General features: G+C 41.2%; 2 protein-coding genes across 2 annotated transcripts in view; both read left to right on the top strand.

Annotated features, from left to right (window-relative positions):
* Nucleotides 1–26,898, top strand: part of LOC307156318 (serine/threonine-protein kinase Nek4-like) — a gene marked incomplete at its 3' end in the record, with an annotated part of 945,281 nt that overhangs the window by 418,374 nt on the left and 500,009 nt on the right. The gene's annotated exons all lie outside the window — the stretch shown is intronic.
* LOC307155327 (uncharacterized protein) lies at nucleotides 1,667–25,047 on the top strand. The gene is made up of 10 exons (XM_079865924.1): nucleotides 1,667–1,836; nucleotides 2,316–2,459; nucleotides 2,541–2,610; nucleotides 2,750–2,835; nucleotides 10,468–10,551; nucleotides 14,046–14,107; nucleotides 14,229–14,315; nucleotides 14,398–14,452; nucleotides 23,195–23,383; nucleotides 23,554–25,047. Exons 2-10 carry the CDS (start codon nucleotides 2,334–2,336, stop codon nucleotides 24,454–24,456), a joined length of 1,662 nt encoding a protein of 553 aa, XP_079722050.1. The 5' UTR covers nucleotides 1,667–1,836; nucleotides 2,316–2,333; the 3' UTR covers nucleotides 24,457–25,047.

The raw sequence follows: 26,898 nt of genomic DNA, 5'->3' as shown, positions 1-26,898 counted from the left end.
TGCAAAACTCTGGTTTGGCGGGACTGTCGAGAGGTTCAGGCTCAGGTGAACTGAAGTGAAACTCAGGGTTGGAGGAAACCACATAGTGTGTAATGAAACTATCCAGGCAAAGGGAGATCGCCTCTCTCCAGTCCAGACCTGAGAGATCGGGGAGCGGTCGTGGGTCAACATGTTTAGCCCCAATCATATAGCAAGCCTTTATGATTTCATCACCTAGGCTGCAGTTCACGGCAAGGTGACAAAACTTGAAGGTATAATCAAATAGATCGCGGCTATCCTGAGCCACAGCCGCAATCCTACCAACGAGCTCCCAGCTCGTTGTTCTGTCACGGAAGAACTCAGGTTGACAAGGATACTGGAACTTAACTGAAGGATAATACAGTCTCTTTGATGCAGGTAGATGATGGCTGATGACTGGAGAAGGCAGGTGAAGACGGGCTGAGGATGAGGATGAGGATGAGGATGAGGATGAGGATGAGGATGAGGATGAGGATGAGGATGACACAGGTAAGTATCAAGGTGAGTAGCGAGATGAGTCTGTGAGTCTTAGTAGAGACGAGACCAGACGATCACTGAAGGGTGAGTGCTGAATATAAAGGGGTGAGATGATGACGAGGTGCAGGTGATGATGATTACTCAGGGGAGAGTGAGTGCAGGTGCGCCAAAGAGGATCCTGGGGAATGTAGTGCAGAGAAGACAGACAAAGACAGACGGTGAATGTGACAATATCGGGACTGTGCGCTGTCCGAGGCGTCTTTGTGCGCAAGCTTCGGACGTGTCCGTCAGCACTATTAAGATCGTTTTGTTTACGTCAGCATGACCTTGAAAAGTGCAGTGCCATGACACAAGCATTTCCACACATTACGGTTTCAGGAATCATATGAAATTGATGAACAATGATTTGACTGCACTCATGATTATCTATTTACCATGGTGATCTTTTTATATTTCCACAGACAGCTGTCTTAAAAAGTTTTTACAAGGAGTCCAGCCTTCAAATGAGGAGTTTACCATGGTTTTAGCACCGTCACTGGACACTTCACTTTCAAATTGCCATGAACCGTGCTACAAGTACAACATAATATAATTTTGCAATGATATGCATGTTGTTTTTTTCTTCTTCATGAGACTGGGCTGTTTAATAAACCCGCACCTTCACCAGAGACAAAATTATATCGCTTATAGTGACACTTTTATAAAAGTGCATTGCATTTCACATATTTCCAATGACTCTGGGTTGCATGAGAACATGTTGTGTTCAAGAGTTAAAGTGCATCTGCTTTATTTACTATTTAAACTGTAGACAATATACAGTAAATTATTGTGCGAAATGCCACTCAAAGCCCTCCTCTGAATTCACACATTTGTGATGTTTCAGTTTAAGAAATACTGTATAACTATATCCTTTTATTTGTTAAATTATGTAATATAGGTTTCACTACAGATAACATTCAACAGTCCAAAAATAATCACCTTATTTTGTTTGCAACTGAAATATGATTTATGAAATAAATCATACAAAGTTTACCAAAACTTGCATGTTGACTATTTTGCAAAGAGCAAGATCATGTGATCGCACACAAATACCATGAGATAAATCTACTTTCACCTATGTGCTACTTCCTCAATTACTTTACATTTGCTATAAATATACCTCGGCTCCGCTGCATTTGATGGCAGGTTCTGTTCAGTGGATCATATAGAGATCTTCTCTTAAGTCTTAAATGAAGGGAATAATTCTAAATTTATTTAGTATTAAGATACAAACATTTCCACCATTTCTAAACACAGGGGCACCTGAAGAACAAATCACTCTCAGCTATTTACATTGTTCAGGTAAGACAAATTAAACTGTCTGAATTTTAATCAGAGAGAGATCTGGGAGAAGGTACACTCAAAAACAATTTAAGCCTTTATTTTTAAGATTTTGTAATTTAATTAATAGTAAAATTACATCAAATTTGAATTTAATAATCATTTTGTAATTTAATTAAATAATACCAATCCTTGCTGAATTATCGAAATAAATTACGTATGGAATATTCAATTCAGTTTGATTGAATTTTACTATAAATTAAATTGCATAAATATTAACAAAAGGCTTAGTGTACCACCATTATTGAAGTATTCATTACTGCATTTGAGTACCAGTAGCTGAATTGATTTTTACAGTTTAATCACAAAAACTTATTTCTGGTATTCCATTTTAAACTTGTTTGGCAACATCAACAAATAGTTTGTTATGATCTTTAAAAAAATCTTACAAAAATACAGAATTAAATGCTTAAACTTTCATGAATGCTTTTCTTAAACAGTTGCAGAAACTTTCAGAGATGGGGAGCAAACAGTCAGTTCTACAAGCTAGTGGCTACGAACTAGTGACTGAACAAGACAAGATGATGCTGGTGAAAAATAAAGGTGGTGATCAGTTTGTCATTAAAAAGCTGAATGCTAACCAGGTAAGATGGATACTTTGTTTCTAATGATATTTAAATTGAAAGACAGACATTCTGATACAAACAGTCTGTGTCTGTTTTTAGGATGCTGTATCAAACTTTCTCCAGCAGCTCAGTCATCCACACATCGTCCATCACAAGGAAATCATCAGAGGTTAAAAGAAACTTTAAAAGTCACACTTTGTTAACACATCTTAATCTACAACCAGAGCTATACAGTATCAGCATAGATATTAATAAATCATTTTATTTATTAATATCTAGCACACTGTGATGAATGAATCTGTTTTCAGATCGTGACTGCTTGTATCTTGTACTGGATCACTGCGAGGGTGGAGATCTCGCAGAGATAACAAAACTCAGAATTACATTTTCTAAGGTATGTTTGTAGATTTAGAAATTGTGAAATTGAACCCATTATGATTTAGAGAAATAAACTGTTTAACTGACATACATTAAAGGACCTAAATTAAAGCTTTATCTACAAATGTAACATGTTATCTGTAAATATGAAATGATATTGTGATTTTGTTGCAGTGTTTATGTGTTGTTAGGTTGATTGTTTTCTACCGTATATTCTTTTTCTCTTATTGGAATCTTTAAAGTTGACATGAAATGAAAGCTGCAATATCTTCCCTCAGTCAAGAAATAAAAATGTAGGACGGGTGGAATTGGTTGGATTTCTGGAGCATCCTGGCTTGCTATTGCTGTGATCTCATGTGATTGACAGGTTACTGAACCGTCCTTGTGTGTAAACACATCCTCAGAGAAGAGATTACGCGGCAAGAGAGAGGTTGATTAAATTCCTCATTTGATTAAAGATCGTGAGGGCACATGAATAAAAAAAAAATTCACAAATACATCTTTATAATAAATATTACAATGTTCCGTTAAAAAACAAAACAAAAAAAAAACACAAGAATTATCCATTTTGATTTGATGGTCACCAACTAATCAAGTCCCAACAAACACTGGACACGCTGGACTCCAACTAATCCAAAGTCAGTTGGATGTCATATTTTGGTTGAAAATGAAAGTCAAGTCAAGTCAAGTCAAGTGTATTTGTATAGCGTTTTTCACAATACAAATTGTATCAAAGCAGCTTCACAGTATTAAATTAAAATAATACAACAAGGTTTGTTTCTAGTGGAGTTTATTGATTGATAAAAATAAATTAATATTCCCAAAATATCCCCAACTGAGCAAGGCAAAGGCAACAGTGGCAAGGAACCGAAAAACTCCATCGTGACCTAATGAAGGGAGTGAGTTCAGGTGTGGAAACAAGGAGGATTCTGGGAACTGTAGTGCAGACAGGACGATGACAGACAGTGAATGTGACATTACTCCCCCCTCCCGGTAGGCGCGTCCGCGCGCCGTAGAAAGACCAAAGGGGTGGGAGGGTGGGCGCCCTGGAGCCTGACGGGGAAGACAAGGCAAGGGAGACAAGGCAGGAAGCCTCCAGGGCGGAGCAGACTGTGGGTGTGGTCACGGTGGAGCAGGCTGTGGGCGTGGCCAGGACGGAGACGACCCCTCGGGCGGCCACGGCGGTGAGGACCCTTCGGGTGGCCAGGGCGGTGATGTCCCCTCAGGCGACCACGGCAGTGAGGACCCTTCGGGTGGCCATGGCGGTCCGGACCCTTCGGGTGGCCAAGGCGGTGCGGGCCCTTCGGGTGGCCATGGCGGAGAAGACCCTTCAGGTGGCCATGGCGGAGAAGACCCTTCAGGTGGCCATGGCCCCTCGAGTTGCCAGGACGGAGCCCTATGGCCCCCCCCAAAAAAATACTTGGGAAAAGTCCCGGGTACCAGAGAGGGCTCGGTGCTGGGCAGATCCAGCGACGAGGGCTCGGTGCTGGGCAGATCCAGCGACGAGGGCTCGGTGCTGGGCAGATCCAGCGACGAGGGCTCGGTGCTGGGCAGATCCAGCGACGAGGGCTCGGTGCTGGGCAGATCCAGCGACGAGGGCTCGGTGCTGGGCAGATCCAGCGACGAGGGCTCGGTGCTGGGCAGATCCAGCGACGAGGGCTCGGTGCTGGGCAGATCCAGCGACGAGGGCTCAGTGCTGGGCAGGACCAGCGGCGAAGAAGGCTCTGAGCTGGGCAGGACCAGCGGCGAAGAAGGCTCTGAGCTGGGCGGAACCAGCGGCGAAGAGGGCTCTGAGCTGGGCGGAACCAGCGGCGAAGAGGGCTGTGCGCTGGGCGGAACCAGCGGCAAAGAGGGCTGTGAGCTGGACGGAACCAGCGGGGAAGAGGGCTGTGAGCTGGACGGAACCAGCGGGGAAGAAGGCTCTGTGCTGGACGGGACCAGCGGTGAAGGTTCTGTGCTGGACGAGACCAGCGGTGAAGAAGGCTCTGTGCTGGACGGGACCAGCGGAGAAGGGAGATCCAAGCCAGGCGGAACCAGCGAGAAGAACCTCTCTGCAGGCGTGATTTTCCCAGTCTCTAGCTCGACGGCGGGCACGGCGCATACTGCTTTGGTCTCGGCAGCTCTGACGTGACGTGCGGGCTCCGCTGGACTAGCGTGAAGTGCAGGCTCGGCTGGACCGGCGTGAAGTGCAGGCTCGGCTGGACCGGCGTGAAGTGCAGGCTCGACTGGACCAGCGTGAAGTGCAAGCTCGGCTTGACCGGCGTGAAGTGCAGACTCGGCTGGACCGGCATGAAGTGCAGGCTCGACTGGACCGGCGTGAAGTGCAGGCTTGGCTGGACTGGCTTATTCAATGGCTTTTCTGACTGACATGAAGGCTGGGTCGAACATTTTTAAAGCCAGGTCTGCACTGTTCGACACCAGCTTACGAGCTCTGGGGACGAAGAACCCCGCAATAAATCTACCCATCCTCTTTCTTCTTTTTGGTCGGTGAATCTGTCAGGCTTCCTGGGTGGATGAAGTAGGAGGCAAACTCAAAGATGAAGTATTCCAAGGTTTTAATTCTCAAATATAACAGATACACAAAAACAGGGAGCGTGTGCTCAGAACAGGAACCTAACATTAAACAAACCTAACATAAACATTGACCGACAAGTGAAGAGTGAAAACCAGGAACTTAAATACACACACAGATGAACATAAGACAGGTGATGCAGATAATGATGATGAACCGGTGGGTAATGAAGGGAGTGAGTTCAGGTGTGGAAACAAGGAGGATTCTGGGAACTGTAGTGCAGACAGGACGATGACAGACAGTGAATGTGACACTAGGTATGACCAGATGCCTTGAATTTAGTGATCTTAAAGAGCGCGATGGATTGTAGGGCGATAGAAGGTCCGTTAAATACACCGGAGCTAAGCCGTTTAGGGCTTTATAAGTCAGTAGCAATACCTTGTAATTAATACGGGACTTTATAGGTAACCAATGTAGTGATGTTAAAATCGGATCATATTTTCTTGATCTAGTAAGAACTCTAGCGGCGGCATTCTGGACTAACTGTAACTTGTTTATAGAGGATGCAGGACAACCAGCTAATAAAGCATTACAGTAATCTAGTCTCGAGGTCATGAATGCATGAACTAACTTTTCTGCATCAGAAACTGATAGCATGTTACGTAGCTTAGCAATGTTTCTAAGGTGAAAAAAGGCTGTTCTTGTAACATATGAAATATGATTTTCAAAAGACAGGTTGCAAATCATATGTCATATGTTACGTAGCTTAGCAATGTTTCTAAGGTGAAAAAAGGCTGTTCTTGTAACATATGAAATATGATTTTCAAAAGACAGATTGCAGTCTAGTATAACACCCAGGTCTTTTACTGTAGAGGATAAAGTAACAGGACATCCTACTATATTAACGTTGTAGTGAGCGAGGTTTTGTAGGCGTTTTTTGGAACCGATAAGTATTACCTCTGTCTTGTCTGGATTTAAGAAAAGAAAATTGCGTGTCATCCAATCTTTTATATCTTTAGCACACTCTGTCAATTTGGATAATTTAGCGTTTTCATCTGGCCGTGATGAAATATAAATTAAGTGTCATCAGCATAACAATGGAAACTAATTCCATGTTTCCTTATAATATTTCCAAGTGGCAGCATATATATTGAGAATAACAGAGGGCCTAACACAGATCCCTGCGGCACTCCATAGTTTACTGGAGTTATGATCGATTTTTCCCCATTTAAACAGACAAAATGGTAGCGGTCTGATAGGTATGATCTGAACCAGCTTAATGCTTGTCCTTGAACACCAGTATAATTTTGTAGTCGATCTAAGAGTATTGTGTGATCTATAGTATCGAACGCAGCACTAAGATCAAGTAAAACTAGTATTGAGATACAGTCTTGGTCAGAAGCTAGGAGTAAATCATTTGTGATTTTAACGAGCGCAGTTTCAGTGCTATGATGCGGCCTGAATCCAGACTGAAACTTTTCATAGATGTCATTTTCTTGCAAGAAAGAGCCCAGTTGAGCGGATACAACTTTTTGTAGTATTTTAGACATAAAAGGAAGATTTGAAATGGGTCTATAATTTGCTAGATTATGTGGGTCTAATTGTGGTTTCTTAATGAGAGGTTTTATAACTGCCAGTTTAAATGTTCTTGGAACATGACCTAAAGACAAAGACGAGTTAATAATATTGAGAAGAGGCTCTTCCACTATCGGTAGCACTTCTTTCAGTAGTTTAGTGGGTATAGGATCTAATGAACATGTTGTTGTTTTAGATGAAGTGATAAGTTTATTTAACTCTATTTGTTCTATTGATGTAAAGCACTGTAATTGTTCTTGCGGGGTGGTAATTGAGGCTGAATTATAAGGCGCGATCGAAGATTGAACGTTTACAATTGTGGTTCTGATGTTTTATATTTTCTCAGTGAAAAACTTCATGAAATCATTACTACTAAACTGTAACGGAATATTTTGTTCAGGTGACATCTGTTTATTTGTTAGTCTAGCCACGGTGTTAAATAAAAACCTAGGATTGTTTTGGTTGTTTTCTATTAGTTTGCGGAGGTGCTCAGCCCTGGCCGCTTTTAGGGCCTTTTTATAACGTGACATACTGTCTTTCCACCGAGAAATGAGTTGGTCCGGTAACGTTTTGCTTGACCCCAAAGGAGTTTAATAAATCTGTAAACGCAGCCCCTAACGCATCATTTTGATTATCTATGTGTATGTTAAAATCTCCAACAATTAATGCTTTATCGACATTGACTAATAGGTCTGAGAGAAAATCTGCAAACTCTTTTAGGAATATGGTAGCCAAGGCTAAAGATAATAGGGATGTTTTTCTAACATCTAAGAGCGTAACATTTAGTACAAGTACTTCAAACGAAATAAACTTATAACCCGTTTTCTGAGTAACATTAAGAATGTCTTTATAGATCGTTGCAACACCGCCACCATGACCAATCAGACGGGGCTCATGCTTATAGGAGTATCCTGATGGAGTAGACTCATTTAGACCGAAATAATCATTTGGTTTAAGCCAGGTTTCAGTAAGGCAAAGTACATCGAAGCTATTATCTGTGACTATTTCATTTACAATAACTGCCTTAGGTGTGAGTGATCTAATGTTTAGAAGACCTAGCTTTAGAAATTGTTTTTGTTTACTAATAGCAACATTTTCTGTTTTAATAACAATTAGATTTTTCCTAGATCCTGCAATAGATTTATTATTTGATCTCACTAAACGAGGAATAGACACAGTTTCTATGCAATGTTCTTCACTATTATTTATATCAGTTAAATTGGTGCAGCAGAGACTATGATTTGGACTTTTGGTTACTAGTCAAAAGGTATTTAACATTTTGGAGATGTTATCCGACAGAAGATCTGCTCCGATTCTACTTGGGTGTAAGCCATCAGCACGGAAAAGCCTAGGACGCTCCCAAAACAGATTCCAAATATTTACAAAGAGCAGTTTCTGCTCACTGCACCATGACACTAACCATTCATTTAGCGCAAATAATCTACTAAACTTTTCATGTCCTAGTCGGTACGTGGGAAGCGGTCCTGACACAAGGATCGTTGTTTCGGGCGATGTGCTGCGTACCGTATCGATCAGATTCCTGAAGTCTTTTTTTCAGAACCTCTGTCTGGCGCAGCCTGATGTCGTTCACTCCCGCGTGCAGGACCACAGTTCCGACACGCTCGTCATCGTTCAGAATCTCGGGAACGCGAGCAGCGATGTCAGAAACACGAGCACCAGGAAAGCAGTGACTGTGCACCTTACTTTTACCTAATGTAGCGTGTACGTGCCGAACGATGGAATCGCTGATGATCACAGCATCGCGTTCTGTTTCGCAGAGAGGGGAGAAGCGGTTTTGGGTGGATATCTCGAAAACCGGGAAGGGCGGAGAGATTCTTGGTCTAGACTTGACTCGCGTCTTCCGCTGCGGAACCATCCAGGCTTCGTGTTGGTGTGTTGGAGCCGGAGTGAACGAGACCATTGCTGATTGCGACCTCGGCGCTCGGGACCGATGCTGAGAAACGCACGGAGTAGACGAGGTCGGAGTCAGCGGGTTAGTAACGTTAATCTCTGATTTGTGTGCATCATGATCGGCGCGTGATGTTTCTAGAGCCAAACGCCGGTCCAGCAGCTCGGCCTGTCTCACTAAAAGGTCGTGGATCTGTTTCTCAACAGCTTCCAGCTCAGACTGCACCGCGTGCAGCTCAAATGTGTCCTCACCTGCACCAAAAGGTAGACTACTTACATCTGATATATTCGCCATTTTAACAGATGGACAGTACGTTAGCAACGACGCTACCAGTGATGCTATCAATATTAATACTAGTTTATGACTGAAGTCTTGGATATAATCCGTTTTTTTTTTTTTTTTTGTGGTACGGGTGTAGAGTAGACGCACGATAGGCGAAAAAATGTTTGTAAGTGAGTGTGGAGAAGACGCGTTCAGCCGTGATCCACCGTGATCCACGGGTTGACGTCTAAACCCAACGTTTGTTTGTTTGACCTATGGACTAAACATGTGATGCGCATGTGCACAACGTAGCAGTTTTCGCGTTTTTGCGTTTTTGAGGTCTGCGCAGAGATAACCTTTTTCAAAATCTCTTAAAAGTGTGTCATGTTAGCGGCCTCTAAGTTAATAACAAATGATATTTGCAAAGGAAGTGAATCAATCAATCAAAACTAAATTTAGCTGGACAATAACTTTATTTTAGAGCTGCTGTAAAGCCAAAACAATCTCTGTTACTGTAATTTCCTATTATCACTGTAAAGCTACTTTGAAATAATCTGTTTTTAAAAGTGCTATATAAATGAAGGTGACTTGACTTGACTTTGTTTTGAATAAGCACTGGCAGCACATTAAATCTCTTAAGGTCTCAGCAGAGGAGGATTAAACACTTCACTTATTACTAACCAGACTGACTTTAGTTCTGTTAGACATCTACAGAAGTTCTTACTGAACTTCTGAATCAACAGATGTTTTGATGTTTTATTGAAAAAATATATACATATAGTTATAGTTTGGTTCTGTGTTTGCTTTAGTTGGGTAGTTTGACTCTTGACTTTTTTTTAACGTGAGTTTTTCTCTGGCTGCTATAACTGTGTTTGTTATGGCAAGAAAAACAGGAGAAACTGTGATCAGATAATGTCAGATGTCTACTTGTAATAAGTACTGCCATGCGTTTCACCTTTTTTAAAACATAAAAAAAAAAAAAAATCCTGGTTTATACCAACCAAAATTTGACATCTGCCCAACCTTGGAGCTTGATGTCAAACGTTGGATATTGAACAATGAGAGTGTGTTAGGTATGAGTCCAGTCCTTGATGAGTGTGATAATAAGGTGTAGAGTGTGATTAAGCTCAGAGGAAAGTGAATGGTTTGTGAATGGTGAATGTGTGGAAGATGATGGAGAGCTTGGTGTAGCCGTGATAGTAATTAGGAAGGAACATGCTAAAAATTTACAAAAAGGAATATGAATACTGAATATTAATTGAAATTATATTATATATTAAATTATTATTATATATATATTATATATTAGTCTTTCACCATAGCCTTTAAAATACCAAAGTACTGCAAATATGTTTTCCACATTTGTAATTTCACATTTGATGTATTTATAGATTCTGGACTGGACTGTGAAGATCTGCATGGCATTAAAGCACCTACATGATCAACAGATCCTGCATAAAAACCTGCAGCCCAAGGTATAAATGCAGTACAGTTAAAGTTGGCATGAAATTAACTTTATATAATCATGGATTTAGAAAATAGAGGTGAATTTTCATCTAGAGATCTTATTGTGAATTCATGCATACGTTTTAAATTATCCATCCATCCATTTTCTTCCGCTTATCTGGGGCCGGGTCGTGGGGGCAGCAGTCTAAGCAGAGATGCCCAGACTTCCCTCTCCCTAGACACTTCCTCCAGCTCTTCCGGGGGGACACCAAGGAGTTCCAAGGCCATCCGGGAGACATAGTCCCTCCAGCGTGTCCTAGGTCTTCCCCGGGGTCTCCTCCTGGTGGCATCCGGAACAGATCCCTGAGCCACCTCAGCTGACCCCTCTCGATGTGGAGGAGCAGCGGCTCTACTCTGAGCTCCTCCCGAGTGACCTGCTGAAGGTCCCGGTTTGATGAAGCCAGCACGACAACATCATCCGCTAAAAGCAGAGACGAAATCGTGTGGTCCCCTAACCTGACACCCTCCGGCCCCTGGCTGCGCCTAGAAATTCTGTCCATAAAAATTATGAACAGAAACGGCGACAAGGGGCAGCCCTGCCAGAGTCCAACATACACTGGGAACAAGTCTGACTTACTGCCGGCAATGTGAACCAAGCTCCTGCTCCGGTCGTACAGGGACTGGACAGCCCTTAGCAAAGGGCCCCGGATTCCATACTCCCAGAGCACCCTCCACAGGATGCCGCGAGGGACACAGTCGAATACCTTCTCCAAATCCACAATGCCTTCTCCAAATCCACAAAGCACATGTGGATTGGTTGGGCAAACTCCCATGAACCCTCCAGCACCCTGGAGAGAGTATAGAGCTGGTCCAGTGTTCCACGACCGGGATGAAAACCTCACTGTTCCTCCTGAATCCGAGGTTCTATTATCGGCTGTATTCTCCACTCCAGTACTGTGGCATAGACTTTCCCGGGGAGGCTGAGAAGTTTGATCCCCCTGTAGTTGGAACACACCCTCCGGTCCCCCTTCTTAAAAATAGGGACCACCACCCCGGTCTGCCAGCCCAAAGGTACTGTTCCCGACCGCCACGCGATGTTCAAGAGGCGTGTCAGCCAAGACAGCCCCACAATATCCAGAGACTTGAGGTACTCAGGGTGGATCTCATCCACCCCTGGTTCCTTGCCACCGAGGAGCTTCTTGACTACCTCGGTGACTTCAGCTTGGGTGATGGACGAGTCCACTTTGGAGCCCTCAACCTCTGCTTCCTTAATTTAAGACGTGTCAGTGGGATTGAGGAGATCCTCGAAGTATCCCTTCCACCCCCCGACGACATCCCCAGTTGAGGTCAACAGCTGCCCACCTCTACTGTAAATAGTGTTGGTAGGGCACTGCTTCTCTCTCCTGAGGTGCCGGACGGTTTGCCAGAATCGGTAGTCCTTCACCATGGCCTCACCGAACTCCTCCCAGGCCCAAATTTTTGCCTCCACAACCACCTGGGCTGCAGTCCGCTTGGCCTGCTGGTACTCGTCAGCTGCCTCAGGAGTCCCACAAGCCAGCCAGGCCCGATAGGACTCCTTCTTCAGCTTGACGGCATCCCTTACTTCCGGTGTCCACCACCGGGTTCAGGGATTGCCGCCTCGACAGGCACCGGAGACCTTACGGCCACAGCTCCGAGTGGCTGCGTCGACGATGGAGGTGGAGAACATGGTCCACTCAGACTCAATATCTCAAGACTCCCTCTGGGTCCAGTCGAAGCTCTGCCGGAGGTGGAAGTTGAAGATCTTTCTGACAGGGGACTCTGCCAAACATTCCCAACAGACCCTCACAGTATGTTTGGGTCAGCCGAGTCTGTTCAGATTCCTCCCCCACCATCGGATCCAACTCACCACCAGTTTGTGATCAGTTGACAGCTCCGCCCCTCTCTTCACCCAAGTGTCCAAGACATACGGCCAGAGGTCGGATGAAACGACCACAAAGTCGATCATTGACCTCCGGCCTAGGGTGTCCTGGTGCCATGTGTACTGATGGACACCCTTATGCTTGAACATGGTGTTCGTTATGTAAGGTGGCAGTTCAAGGAGGGGTGGCAGTTCAAGGAGGGTGCGTTTTTAAATAATTTTGTTTAAAGGGACACTCCACCCATTTGCATTAAGCTTTGCATTGTTAGAAACCCAGTCATACTATTGAATGGTCGTGCAACACTCTCTCATTTTCCCCTGAGACGGGAGAAATCCGTTATTTACCTCTTACACTTCCTCCTACAATGACGCAAAAATCGTCATTTTGCGTCATTGTAGGAGGAAGTGTAAGAGGGGGGGGGATTTCTGTTGAGACTACAGACACTCGTTCCTCATCTTTCCCAGGGGGTGGGAACCGCTCACGCTACAGACCTATTACAGATCAGTGGGTGGGACTTTACTCTCTGAAACTGAAAGCAATATCCTCCATCTTGTTTGAAGCTAAGCTAACAGGCGCTGTGGAGACAGATGTAAAGTTATGACAATAGCAGAGGAGAGTGCTCAATATGATATAGAAGAAGAGGATTTCGGAAGTCTGATGCTTGAATCAGGTGTTTGTGGCTACCTTTACAAGCCGGATTATAGCGAAGAGCAGCCGAGGCAGAAGACCTGCCTGCCGCGGACGAGGAGCCCGGACTGGCTCGAGTTAGGGCGGACTGGTGGCGCCGGTGATCTCACTATGCAACTACGAACCGCTACGAACACAGAGATAGAGTCCGTCTGCAGCTAAGAATTTCAACGATGACAATTTCTCCTGGACGAAATCTCTGAATCAGACGAGGACACGGACGTTTGTGTTGAGAACTATCCTAGTTTCGCACCGCATATGTTCTGACTGAACATCCAGGTACCATGCAATAATTCACCTTTTCGAAAGAAATACAAACGAGGAGTAATGCACTAATGAGTTCGCCAACTAACTAGACATTTTGTGTGAATGTGAAATGAATTTCAAGCTCTGGTGGTAGCTAGCCTTGTAGACGGAAGAGTGATTTCTCTTATAGGCAGATATGCGCTTTCTGGATTAGTGGGAGTGGCTTGCGGAGCTGTGCAATGTGGTGCATTGTGGGAGTTGTTGTCTTTCATACAAATGCGTCCTGAAGTTATTTTTTGTCTTTCCTCGGTCACGAAGGCACCAAATTCAAAATTTATTTTACATTTCGACTACATATATGACCCACTTTAAATAAAAAACAATGTTCAAATGGGTGGAATGCCCCTTTAATTAATCACAGTCTTTAATCAGATTGTCATAACTGAATTTTCTGGTCAAACGACTTGTGCTTCACTGCACTTTCAAACGCAGAGGAAAGTTTGTTGTAGCTGGTACATTACATTCTTGAGTAAATGTTTAGCAAAGGCAAATTTCTGAAATTTCCAAATTAGTTAAGTCACAAATGAATCATATTAATAATCAAAAAAGCATGAGAATAATCACTATTTTATTATTTTTAAACTAATATTGCAGCTATAACATACTCAATGTGTGTTTTTTTATGGCAGAGCATATTTTTCACTGCATGTGGAACCATTGGTCTTGGAGAGTTTGGAGCGATTCATGAATGGTACTGTATGTGCTCCTTTAAATCAAAACATGACTCGTACATAAAATAACACGTAATAAAATAAATAGTCCATATGTGTGTGTGCATTATGATCTGAACCATGTATTTCTGTTTTTATCAGGTCCATTGAAGCACAAACAGCAGAAACAAAAGCTCTCTCATACGTTGCACCTGAGAATTTGAATGGCAGACCTTTTGATGAGAAATCGTAATTATACAATTTGAATGTTTCTATTATTATTTCAAATACATTTCAAAATCTAACCTTCATAATCTTCACTTTTTTACAGTGAAATTTGGAGTCTGGGATGTGTCATCTATGAGATGTGCATGCGGAAGTGTGCGGTATGATTTTCTTTCATTAGATATTGAGCATGTTTGGTTTAATGTTAAGCTTTAATAAAACAATAAATTATACATTGCAAAAAAAAAAAAAAAAAATATTCAACTGCATGAAGACTTTAATAATTTACTAATGTAAGCTTTTTTAAAGATCCAGAGTTTTTTATTATTATTATTATTATTATTATTATTATCATCTATAACAGTTTACTGGCAAATTAAAGGTGAGAAATTCCCGCGGCGGTAAATTGCGGGTGTGTATTTGCAGCCTCTTACCGCTAAGAGGCGCTACAATCACAGACTTTGCAAAGTGTCAGTTTATTCTCTCTATTGCGTAATCTGCCGCCGCACCGCGGCTCATTGAGAACGATTGAAAGCTGGTAGCAACTCAATTCAAATGAAACATTGAACGAATTCATAATCACAATACTGAAATCATTGAAACTAAATTGAATAATGAAAAAAAAAAAATCAACATAAAACATTGCAATAGAAAATATTAGGCCACATCAATGAGGCTTTGTCAGAGCATAAGACAGTAGTTTAACAATATTCAGACGATAGCTCTGTGGTCAACCAACGCAACAACATGAACCTCGCGGAGCTACAAGCGATCTGAGATCGAATCTTACTGTAGCCAACAGTGTTTATGTTTTTCCGTTCTTGATGCTTACATATGTATCTATTTATTTTTTTATTTTTTTTAATCATTCACGAAATTGAGATGACTGAGAGTGATACCCGGCCATAGCAACAGAAGACATTTTTCAAAACAGATCGAACAAATCAGAAAAAAATACTTTCAATACAGTATTGCTTTCAATAAAAAAAAATAAAAAAAAAAATGAAAATTTAAAATAAAAATAAAATTAAGTTTGAAAACCCATCGCACATTTCAAGGTATAAATAAAGTGTCGGGACAGTGTATTTATTTAAAACAGGGTTGCATCGATAGAGTTTATTCCCTTTGCGATGCAAAATAAGAAACAGAATCTTGCAACATTTTAAATTTCAATTGTCAAAGAAATTGCAGTTAAGTTAAAAAATTAAAACGGTACAAAACGAAAATAGTTCAAAGCAACATAAATTAAGAACAGGCGTTTTTCTTTGCCTCTCTCTTGCGCTGGATCTTTTTTTAGTACGTTTATTTTGTCTCCCTCACTGCGCGCACCGGGTCTTTCTCGAAAAAATTAAACATTTCAAAGGTAAAAACACACCGTACAGCTGATAAAACGGTATATGTCGCTGCTGCGTGTCATCGACACAAATCACGAAAGAAAAAACTGTAATAGCCTTTGTTGCTTCAAAAATACAGCATGCTTTGCTGAATTCACCTTAAAACGAGATTGATCGCGAATTAAAGAGCTCTACATCTGCTAAATTGAAATTGTGTGTGGAAAACCTTTAAATACAATAAATAAAACTACAATGTTTATAATTTAATAATATATAGGGCCTACATATAGACTTTTGGAGATGTATCCTTAAAAGGATTTTGCCTTTGCCTGCTCATCAGGCTGTTACCGACACTCTCCATATGAAAGACGGAACATTAACACCTCTTGTCCTGCACCCCCACGATAAAGCCACTATAGCCTACTGCGTTCTCCAAACCCCCCACAGGCTATCTGAGTTTGAGACTGCAAAACAAAGAGTTTGCAATTCACACTTAAATCGCTATTCTAGACATTAGCAATAGACTATTAAAGTGTTGATAATGAAGGAATTAAATAATTTAGGCTATGTAGTAGGCTAATATTTCTGTCATAAATGTGTATTACTAAATATTTAATTATTTCAATAATTGAAGAATTAAAACGCTCAAATGTTAAACTCAATATTAAAGGGTTAGTTCACCCAAAAATGAAAATTCTGTCAGTAATTACTCACCCTCATGTTGTTCCAACCATGTAAGTCTTTCGTTCATCTTCGGAACACAAATTAAGATATTTTTGATTAAATCTGACAGAATTCTGACTCTTCCATAGGCTTCCAGAGTATTCAATTCCTTCTCTCTGGGCCTCGTAGTGTTTTTGCGTAGCGCGTCTGTGTTGCACGTCATCACGCATCACACACATGACCTGCTTCGGCCAATTGTGAGCCTACGTGGTGACGTGAAACACAGACGCGCTACGCAAAAACACTACGAGGCCCAGAGAGAAGGAATTGAATAGTGGAATAAAGTCGGTATTTTTGTTTGTTTTTGCGCACAAAAAGTATTCTCGTCGCTTGATATACTTAAGATTGAGCCACTGGAGTCACTTGGACTATTTTAACGATGTTTTTAATAACTATTCTGGGTCGGCGAGTTTCGGTCACTCTGGAAGCCTATGGAAGAGTCAGAATTCTGTCAGATTTCATCAAAAATATCTTAATTTGTGTTCCGAAGATAAACGAAAGACTTACATGGTTGGAACAACATGAGGGTGAGTAATTACTGACAGAATTTTCATTTTTGGGTGAACTAACCCTTTAAATTCCACAGGGATCTTTGAATCCTAGCAACCAGGGTGCGATTTGTGAATTAAAGTTTTTTCAAATAAATCTCGAACCACAGTGCTTCGATCTGCTGTTAAACTAAATAACATTTATAGAATAATTATTAACTTAAATGAAACAATGTCGCAACATTGACAAATACATTTATTTGATCTGTTTTTACAATTTAGGCTAATTCAGGGCAATTTATTTTTATTTATTTTTTAACAGAACTGCTTTTGAAATCACGATTGGAATTATTAGGCTACAGAAGTAAAGTCATTGTATATATTTGTTCCTTAGTGTAAAATGGAAATGCATGGTAATTTTATTTCATATTTAGGCTATAAGCAAAATGGTGAGTTGTTTAACTAATCTCTCTGCATCAATAATAGGCTATACAATGCATTAATAGGCTAATATAAAAACTTCAGTAGTCCAAGTTAGTTCGGGATTTGAACCCGTGTCATCTATATAATCGACACGTATGTTCTATCTCTCGGGTATGACTTTACTCGTTGCGAAACGCCCAAACGTTCCAATGTGTGTTCGCTCACACGAGCGAGATGCGCTCTTTATTCAAATGAACGCGCCGCCGCGTTTGTCGAACACTAATTCAACATGCCAGAATAAAACCTGGCTTTAGAACAATGCATAGCGCCATTCGTTGTGGTGTGCCAATTATTAATTTTGATAATTTTATTATCAACTTCGTCTTCAATATTTCATGCAAAACAATCTCAAAACACTTTGTGACATTTTGAAAAGCCGTGCATGCTTACTGCCACTGGAACCATGAACGTAACAGAATACTGGTTCTGATTTTATTGTTTTGCCGTTTAAACGTGCCTCTTGCATATCTTTATTTTATATATTTTATAATGTCTATTGAATTATCATTGAAATATATATATATATATATATATATATATATATATATATATATATATATATATATATATATATATATATATATAATAAATAAAAAAACAATAAAAAATCAAGAAAATTTCTCTGGCATTTCTTTCTTTTTGCTGTATAAAAAAAACGTACCGAACTGTGATACCATTGTATCGAACCGAACCGTGAATTTTGTGAACCGTTACACCCCTACTGTTTATGAATGTAAACATTTTGCAAACTTGTAAAGTCGAAAGTGCATGATAAATAAAGTTATGTTCTCCCAAATAATAGAATAAATAATAATAATAATAATAATACATTTTATTTGTAAGCGCTTTTCTGAGTACTCAAAGACACTTTACATAGAATCATAAAAGCAGCAAAAAACAACATCAAATAGTAAAACCACTAAAAACACACCAGACTAAGCTAAACATTAAAAGCAATTTTAAAATGGTGAGTTTCTGTCAAAGATTTGAATGTTGGAATGTCCGTGCAGTCACAGATTTGTTAGGGGAGAGAGTTCCATATGGAGGGGGCAGCAACAGAGAAGGCTCTGTCACCCCAGGTTTGGTGCTTGGCCCTGGGAGGTGGAGTCAGGAAGTTAGCATCAGATGAACAGAGGCTACGAGATGGGTTGTGGTGGTGGAGCAGGTCAGTGAGGTAGGAAGGGGCCTGGTTATAGACGGCTTTGTGTGTGAGGAGAAGGATTTTGAATTGAATTTGTTGTGGGAGGTACTGGTGGTGGAGGTACTGGTGATTTGGTTTATGTGGTGTTCAAAGGAGAGGTTATTGTCAAAGAAGACTCAGAGGTAGCAACTGTGAAGGGATGGAGACAGGGTGAAGGTGTCGACAGTGCGGGAGAAACTGTGAATGGTTTTAGTGATGGGTTTGGGACCGATGATGATCATGTCTGTTTTTTTCGCAGTTGAGTTTAAGGAAATTGGTGTGCATTAGGGATGTCCCGATCCGATCACATGATCGGAAATCGGGCCCGATCACGTGTTTTCAGACTCGATCGGAATCGGACGTTACCTCCCGATCAGGACTCGGATATATATATATTCTCATTATTTTTTAACACATCAATATTTATGCGGTGGCACAGAGTTACGCCGGTTTCACACTGCACGCGCAGGAGCAGTGCGTATGGTGAGCAGGAGCAGGACACGTGCGTTTTGCTTTCACACTGGCAGCGTTTGTCACGCGCGGCTGAACCGCGGGTTGTGTAGGCTACAGACAGAGTACTCCATAATGGATAAGTTGGCATTCCTTTTTTTCGTTTTCAAATACATTTAAGCAGTGGCGTAGGTTTGATTTTGAAATTGGTGGGGACGGGGACATCAATATAAATATATTTTAAGTTTTGATCGAAATTATTGCTAAGGATATATCAGTGTCACTGGATATTGGTAGGGACACGTCCCTAGCGTCCCTACTAAATTCTACGCCCCTGCATTTAAGAGAAAAGACTTGTCAAGAAGCTTATTTTATTAATAATTTCATTTATATAACTTTTGTTTCATCTTTGATTTTATTGTTATGGCAACAAGTTTGTTTTTGGACATTTGTTTTCTTTTTAAATTGCTGTTGGTCATTTGATTGACTGTTTAAAACACAATAGATATCATCAATGCACTTTTTGGATAAAACTGCAGTGTATTTTGGCCATGATCAATGTATTGTCACTTTAATTCAGCAAAAGCGGCGCAGCAAAAATAGACTCGGCGGCGAAACGATCGCGGCACTGCTGCTCTGCTACGCACTGCCGCGCCGCCTCTGCGCGCGGTGTGAATGCTCTAAAGCCTGGTTTAATCTGTTAACATGGGCGGCGAAAAAAAATACGCGCTGCACGCTCTGCTAACAGTGCAGTGTGAAACCGGCGTAAGAGTTAGGAGTGCAGTTCCTAAAAGCACATTACTGGCTTTGCAAACACTGTAGCACTTTTATTTTTTATTTGTTCACATGCCTGCCGGGTATTTTAAGTTGAGGTGCTATTTGTTTATATATTACTTTTTTTTTTTTTACTGTTGCACTAAGTCCAAAAGTGAAGAATTTATGTATTACTTGATTGTTCAAGCTACCTCACAGAAGTGCTCTGTTTGTTAACAGAGTTGTTGAATGTTAAAATAAGGTGAATTAAATAAAAAATAAGGAACATCCTGGATCTGTTTTTTTGCTCTTATTCTTTTTTTATGTATTAAGTATCGGATCGGGACTCGGTATCGGCAGATACTCAAAATCAAATGACTCGGACTCGGACTTGAGGGCAAAAAAACCTGATCGGGACATCCCTAGTGTGCATCCAGGATTTAATGTCAGTGAGGCAGTTGGAGATAGTGGAGTGGGTGGTGGAGGTGATGGATTTGGTGGAGATGTAGAGCTGGACATCATCGGTATAGAAGTGAAAGTTGAGACCATGGTGGCGAATGACGTTGCCAAGGAGAAGCAGGTATAGTATGAAGAGGAGAGGACCAATCACCGAACCCTGAGGGACGCCTTGGGGCAGTGGAGCAGTGGAGGAGGTGCAGATGTTGATGTGGATGAACTGTTGTCTGTCGATGAGATAAGATTGGAGCCAGGAGAGGGCAGTTCCGGTGATACTAAGGGAAGATTCGAGGCCAGAGAGAAGAATGGTGTGGTTGATAGTGTCAAAAGCTGCAGTAAGATCCAGGAGGACGAGGATGGTGAGGTGACCAGCATCTGCGGCGAGGAGGATGTCATTGATGACTTTGAGGAGGGCTGTTTCAGTGTTGCAAACGGAAGCCAGATTGAAATGGTTCGAACAGGTCGTTTGAGCAGAGGTGGATTTTGAGTTGTTTGGCGACAGTGCATTCCAGTATCTTAGACAGAAAGGGGAGAATGGAGATGGGCCGAAAGTTTGACATGATGTCGGGGTTGAGTCCAGGTTTTTTGAGGATAGGGGTGACAGCAGCCAGTTTGAGTGAAGGGGGGATTGAGCCAGAGCTGAGAGAGGAGTTAATGATTTCAGTGATAAGTGTGTAGATAGCTGGTAGACAGTCCGTGATGAGGTGGGATGGGGTCTAGGACACATGTTGATGTTTTCATTCCTGTCACGATTTTGGACAGCTCCCATGCCAACACAGAGGAGAACTGAGATAGGGACTGAGAGGTGAAGGGGGGAGGAACAAATTATGGAGTGAGAGTGCAGACAGTGGTGACAGAAGAAGAGGACATTGTTGTAAATGGTGTCAATTTTGGTCTGAAAGAATTAAAGAAAAGAGTTGCATTTATCAGTTGTGAATGAGTTGGTGGTATTGTCACTGGGTTTGAGAAGTTTATTTACTGTGGAGAAAAGAGCCTTGGGGTTGGTGGAACCAGAGTAGGAGACAGCTGTTCGAGACAGAAGGAGAGTGTTTCATTGTTGTAGTTGATGAGGTCGGAGGGGTTGCCAGTCAGCGGTGGTGGGGAAGAGGATATTTTGCTGGCAAGAGAGGCTGAAAGGGCAGGAGTGGAGATGGATTTAAGATTTCTGAAGATGTCTGTTTGTCCTTGTTGGTCGAAAATAATAGACTCTGAACCGCCTATACAAGTCATTTGTAATTCAAATCCCACTGCGTGATGGTTCTACGTCACTGGAAAATACTTTTGCAAAATGCCTGCCTATGTTGCTGCTTCTCAAATCTCAACGCGGGATTTGCAAAAAGCTTGCTTTTGAAAGATGGGTCAGTACCCACTTTATTTAGACCAGCATGTTCCTCAGAATAACAGCCTGTAAGTATGATTAATTATTGATGTTTTTTCTACCGGGTGTTCAAAATATGTAGTTTTGTGTTTTATATTGTGTAAGGTTCCAGCTAACCAGCTATTAAATACTTTAATACAACATACTTCTGCTAAGCAGCTGTGGGCCACTATTACCTTAAACTTTGTCTATTAATGCAGATTGTCTGTCTTTCTTACTACTTTGAGTAAAGGTAAAGGATGGAGTTAGATTTGTTTTACAAACGTTTGTTACATCAGTCATTCATGTTAGTGCTCACTAATCTATGGCCTGTTATTGATACAGTTCACGCATGTACACCGCAATAAATTTGAAATATACACATGGGTTTGTTGAAGGCTTGTTAATAAGGAATAACAGTTGCAACATCTCATAATGTACCTCAAAATAAGAAGTGTATTACTGAGAAACGTCCTGCTCAAGTATTTCTTACGAGTTTTGGGTTGAATTACTAGTTCTCCCAATGTCACTATCGGAAATTGTTACTGTCTTTACAGTGTGTACAATCGCTGAGCTTTAGAAAGCCTCCAGATGGAGCTGAAGTTCAGTTATGGTAATGGAAGTTTAGCTTCCGACAGGCTTAGGTCAATCACAACAGACTGGGCCATCTGACCAATCAGAGCAGAGTAGGCTCATGGAAAGGAGGGATTTAGATATACTGATTCATCCATCAAGTCGTTTGAGAATAATTGAAAAATGTGGTGATGTGCAATGTATATTATGAGAAAATGAATACTCTTTTTTGACCTTTGATGGATCTAAACCTGTTGTAGGAGACCTCCAAAACAAAATTAGGAGCTTTTGAAACAGCGTAATAGGGGAAGTTAAGGACAACTATGCTGTTGTTGGGCGCAAACTCGAGGAAGAAATCGTCCACTGAAAGAGCCTGCAGGCTCAGTGAGAGAGACCGAAGGTTGATTGTCGTGAGCGGCACAAACAGAGGGCCCCGGAGTGCCCTCAGGACAAAAGACAGGTACCAGGAAGGGGCCGTGTTTGGAAGAGGCGGATTTAGCCTCCTGGCCCCTCTGAGAAATCTGACTACTAGGTTGAGTTCTCCAAGTGATTGGCCAGCTATAGGAGCGTGGTACACCAGGATAGCTGCCATGTATACTTTGAGCGTGGATTGAGTGCGTCTGCCATCCAACAGCTCTTGCAGGAATGAGAGGATGGAAGCCCATTTTTAGGTGTTAAGGCGCCTGGTAGAAGGTGCTCTAGCCTCAGAGATCGTGTTCATGATCTCCCGGAGGACATGTGAAGGCTCCCGTTGAAAGGCCACAGATGGCAGCTAACACATGAGAATGTTTTGATTGTATACCTTTTGAAACTGTCTTGATAACGTCAGGTATGTAAAATATTTAAAGTGACTCCCATGAGTGCAGAATTGTGGCAAATATTTTTCTAGAGTGACTTAAAAGATCTGATTTTGGACCACATACGGAAGTGGCACAAATCAGAATTGAAAACATATCAGATGCGGATTTGGGCCACATTTACCTGCTGTCTGACTGTAGACTTTATGAACTTTTTGAAGCGTCAAAGTGTAGTAGCGTAGCTGTCCACTGATAACATTTTTTTTTTTTTTAAACAACTAGTAACCTCATATTTTTGTCTGTCTTTAGTTTACAGGAAGAAGCACAGTTGATATTATTACAAAGATACTCACCTGCTCCTATGAAGCTCTTCCTGAGACCTTCTCTGAGGACCTTCGTCAGCTGGTAAAAGACACACTTCAGATCGATCCAGCGAACCGCCCGTCTGTCAGTGAAATCTTGATGAGGCCCTTTATCATTGAACACCTTTATGAAAAGGTGAGTTGAGTAATTAAAATGTATCTTTTCATACGTTTTGCTGTAGTCTTCTAAAGTCATAAAGTAACCATGTTTATGGAATATGGTTTGCAACACGGGTAAAATGAAATTAAACAAAACACTGAACCGTAAAACAAAATTTTTATTTCATTAAACTTGATTTTTTTCAGAGCACACAAACTATTGAAGAGCTTTATGGGAGGCTAAATGTTCTTGAAGAGCTGGCCAAAGGTTTGGAGACGGTCCACTACAAAACAACCATAGGCAGCCTTGCAGGAGGTGTAGTGGGATTGGCTGGAGGAATCACATCTGTGGTTGGGCTTATTCTGACTCCGTTCACTCTCGGAGCTTCTCTGATAGTAACAGGAGTGGGAATCGGTGTAGCGGTAGCTGGTGGAGTAGCATCTGGTGCGAGTAACATAACAAAGATGGTCAACCAGCGCACAGACCGCCAAAAGATCAAAATTATCATTACAGAGTTACAAGAAAAAATAGCCTCCACATGCAGCTGCATCCAAAACATCCAAATAGCAGTGATAACTCGAAAAGTGCTTTCTGAAAACAAGGATTCATGCTCCAATGCACAATCTGGGACAGATTGGGCAAATGTCGGGGCTCGACTTGGACGAGGTCTGGGGGGGATTGCAGAGCTTATCCGTTTAATTCAAGTCTCAAGTGTTGGGAGAGTTGCAGCTCAGACTGCAAGAGCCGTTCGTGTGGCTGAAGCAGCAACAGGGGTTTTGACTGGACTATTTGTAGCTGTTGACATCCTCTTCATTGCCCTCGACGCCAAAGAAATTCACAAACTCCGCAGAGATTATGCTTCAATACCGACTCAACAAGAATCAGAAATTGCAGCAACCAATACAGAGTCTGAAAGCAACCAAACCCCTGGGTCAACTAACGACGCAAGAAATGTGCAAGAGCTGCAGTCTGAGATCATGAGATTTGTGAGAAAAATAAGGGAGACAAAAGAGGAGCTAACAAAGATTATTGATGAATTAAATGTCGAACTGCAAAACCTAGAACCGGACATACAAACACAGATAACTAGGAATTACGAGAGTTTATAATGCTCAGTATGTTATTTTATCATAGACATACAGTATGTCTTGATTATAGTAGCAGCATGTGTTAGATAAGGGTTTACTATATATTATGGGTTCTAGTTTGGTTATCACTCAGGGGGAACTTCTCAAAAATAAATTAAAGCAGCATTTATCTCGCTGCACTTCCAATAATCCAGTATTTTAAGAATGTTAGGCATATACTGGGTCTTCTTCTACTTAGAGTATTTTTGTTGAGGTTTTTGTTTCTTAATGTTTTGAGAACTAGGATAAAAAGGAAACATGTAAGCCCAAAAATGTGTCTTTTTGTGTATGCCAGTCTTTGTGAGTGTCAGTGATTAAATGTAATTTTTCCTTCTGCAGTGTAATTGCAATTAGGAATGTACATTTTCTGGAAAATATAAATGTATTTGTCATCAAAATTAATGATCATTTAAACAATTAATAAGAAGAATTTAGACTGTGTTTGGTATAATAATTATAATAATACATTTTATTTGTAATGCACCTTTCTTATACACAAAGTGCTAGTATCAAATAATAAAAAGTTAAAAACATCAAAAATCACAGTAATAATTACTCAATAAAAACTTTACTAAAAATATATGTCTTGAGAAGTTTCTTAAAACAATCGAAAGAATGAGCAATTTATTAATTTCCATGTTTGCATAACTTCTTGCTGATTTCAGTTTATTTTTTAAAATGAAAGAATGTTTTATCAATTAAAATAAAAACAGGTGCGCTGGAAGCTGTTTCATACGAGGGGGGCTGAGTGCTGGGTCGAAAATATGTGACGTTATTATGTTGTGGCTGACGACAAGACATGAAATTTCTATGTACTGTATAGGTTTTGTAACCATTAAAGAAAACATATTTAGTTTAATATTTATGTTTAAATATTATAGGCTAATGTTATTTTTTAATTTAATCAATGTTGATTATGAAAGTAAGCATGCAGCATGAGAAAGACATGATACATCATGAGATGCAATATGTCTGGAGTGGTGGGTAAGACATGATTTTGAACACTTCATTGACTTTAGTTTTGTAGAAATTGTATCTTAATTTTGATCAATGTTTTATCAACCAATTGCCCGTATTTAACAATATAATAAGTCGCCGGCACAATCACTTGCATTGCACGCGAACTGGAGGCCGCCGAAACTCAGCTTGTGCCTCACAGATTTGAGAAATATAGGCTATCTATTATAGAAAGCCTGAAATGTCTACTTTTAAACGAAACTATTCAAAACTAAAAGAAATAGGCTACTCTCTGATTATGTAATCCATATAAATTGTGCATTTCTCTCTGGCGTTTATGGCGAGTCTGCATCGTCAACTCCATCTTTGCAGCGACACATGAAACACCAGTTCATTAATAAATAATTAAATGTCTCCTTGCTATTTTTGACACATTCATAATCATTAGTTTTGCCGGTTCTTTGTGGCAAGCTTTATGTGTGCGTTCATGCGCTTGAGTACGTAAATGCTCATTATACTGTATATAGACTATTTACATAATTTAATATAAAGGGGCAATTTGTCCACTAATGGCTTAAATGAACAACTGCTAGTCGACTAGAAAAAAACTTTAGTCGGAGGCAGCCCTTATTCCACATATTTTGGTACCAGCAGGCCATTCTGGGTTGAGAGAGCGACCCTGAGCGGAATGAGCGAGCGAAGCAGAATATTCAGAAATATGCTTGATCTCCGCTCACGAGCTCTGATCGGAACAAAGCCTGACAAATTCAAACTTTATTTAATTTTCTCTGTAGCTTGAACACTTAATACATTAGGCATAAGAGCAGTAGTTAATGCTGTCCATTGATGCTCATTTTATTTCACATTTTTAAGGACAATATTTTGTTAGTCCCCCACCTTAACCCTTCCCGCGCCACTGAATAAAAATGTAAATAAAGAAATAAATTCTTTCATTAACTCTTTAATTAGGCAGAGCGGCACGCTCCGTGTGATAATCACCCCGGCCTGCCGCCAAACCCTCAGCCCGTGGTCAGACCCTTCGTTTCTCCGGGCCGGAGTGCCCCTAGAACAAGTGTCCAGATATGCTGTGATCTCCACAGATACCTCCAACACCGGCTGGAGGGGGCATGTACTACGGGCATGCAGTAGCGGGGATCTGGACGGGCCCCCAACTGCATTGGCATATCAACTGCCTCGAGCTGCTGGCAGTACACCTTGCTCTGAGCCGCCTCAAAACACTGTAACACTGCTCGGCAAGCATGTACTGGTCCGTACGGACAGCACTGTGACCATGCGTACATCAACCATCAACGTGGTCTATGCTTTCGAACAGAGATGGCGACAAAGAGGAAAAACTACGGACTGCAGCTTTAATTAAAAATAAATATTATTATATATACCTATCCATTTCTGATAATTCCAGGTTGCTATGGTCACGCAGGTTGTTTATGCATTTATCTCGTTGTC

The sequence above is a fragment of the Squalius cephalus genome (assembly GCF_949319135.1).
Source record: "Squalius cephalus genome assembly, chromosome: 3".
In the NCBI taxonomy this organism is placed as follows: Eukaryota; Metazoa; Chordata; class Actinopteri; order Cypriniformes; family Leuciscidae; genus Squalius; species Squalius cephalus.
This window is presented reverse-complemented; position numbering and strand designations above follow the sequence as displayed.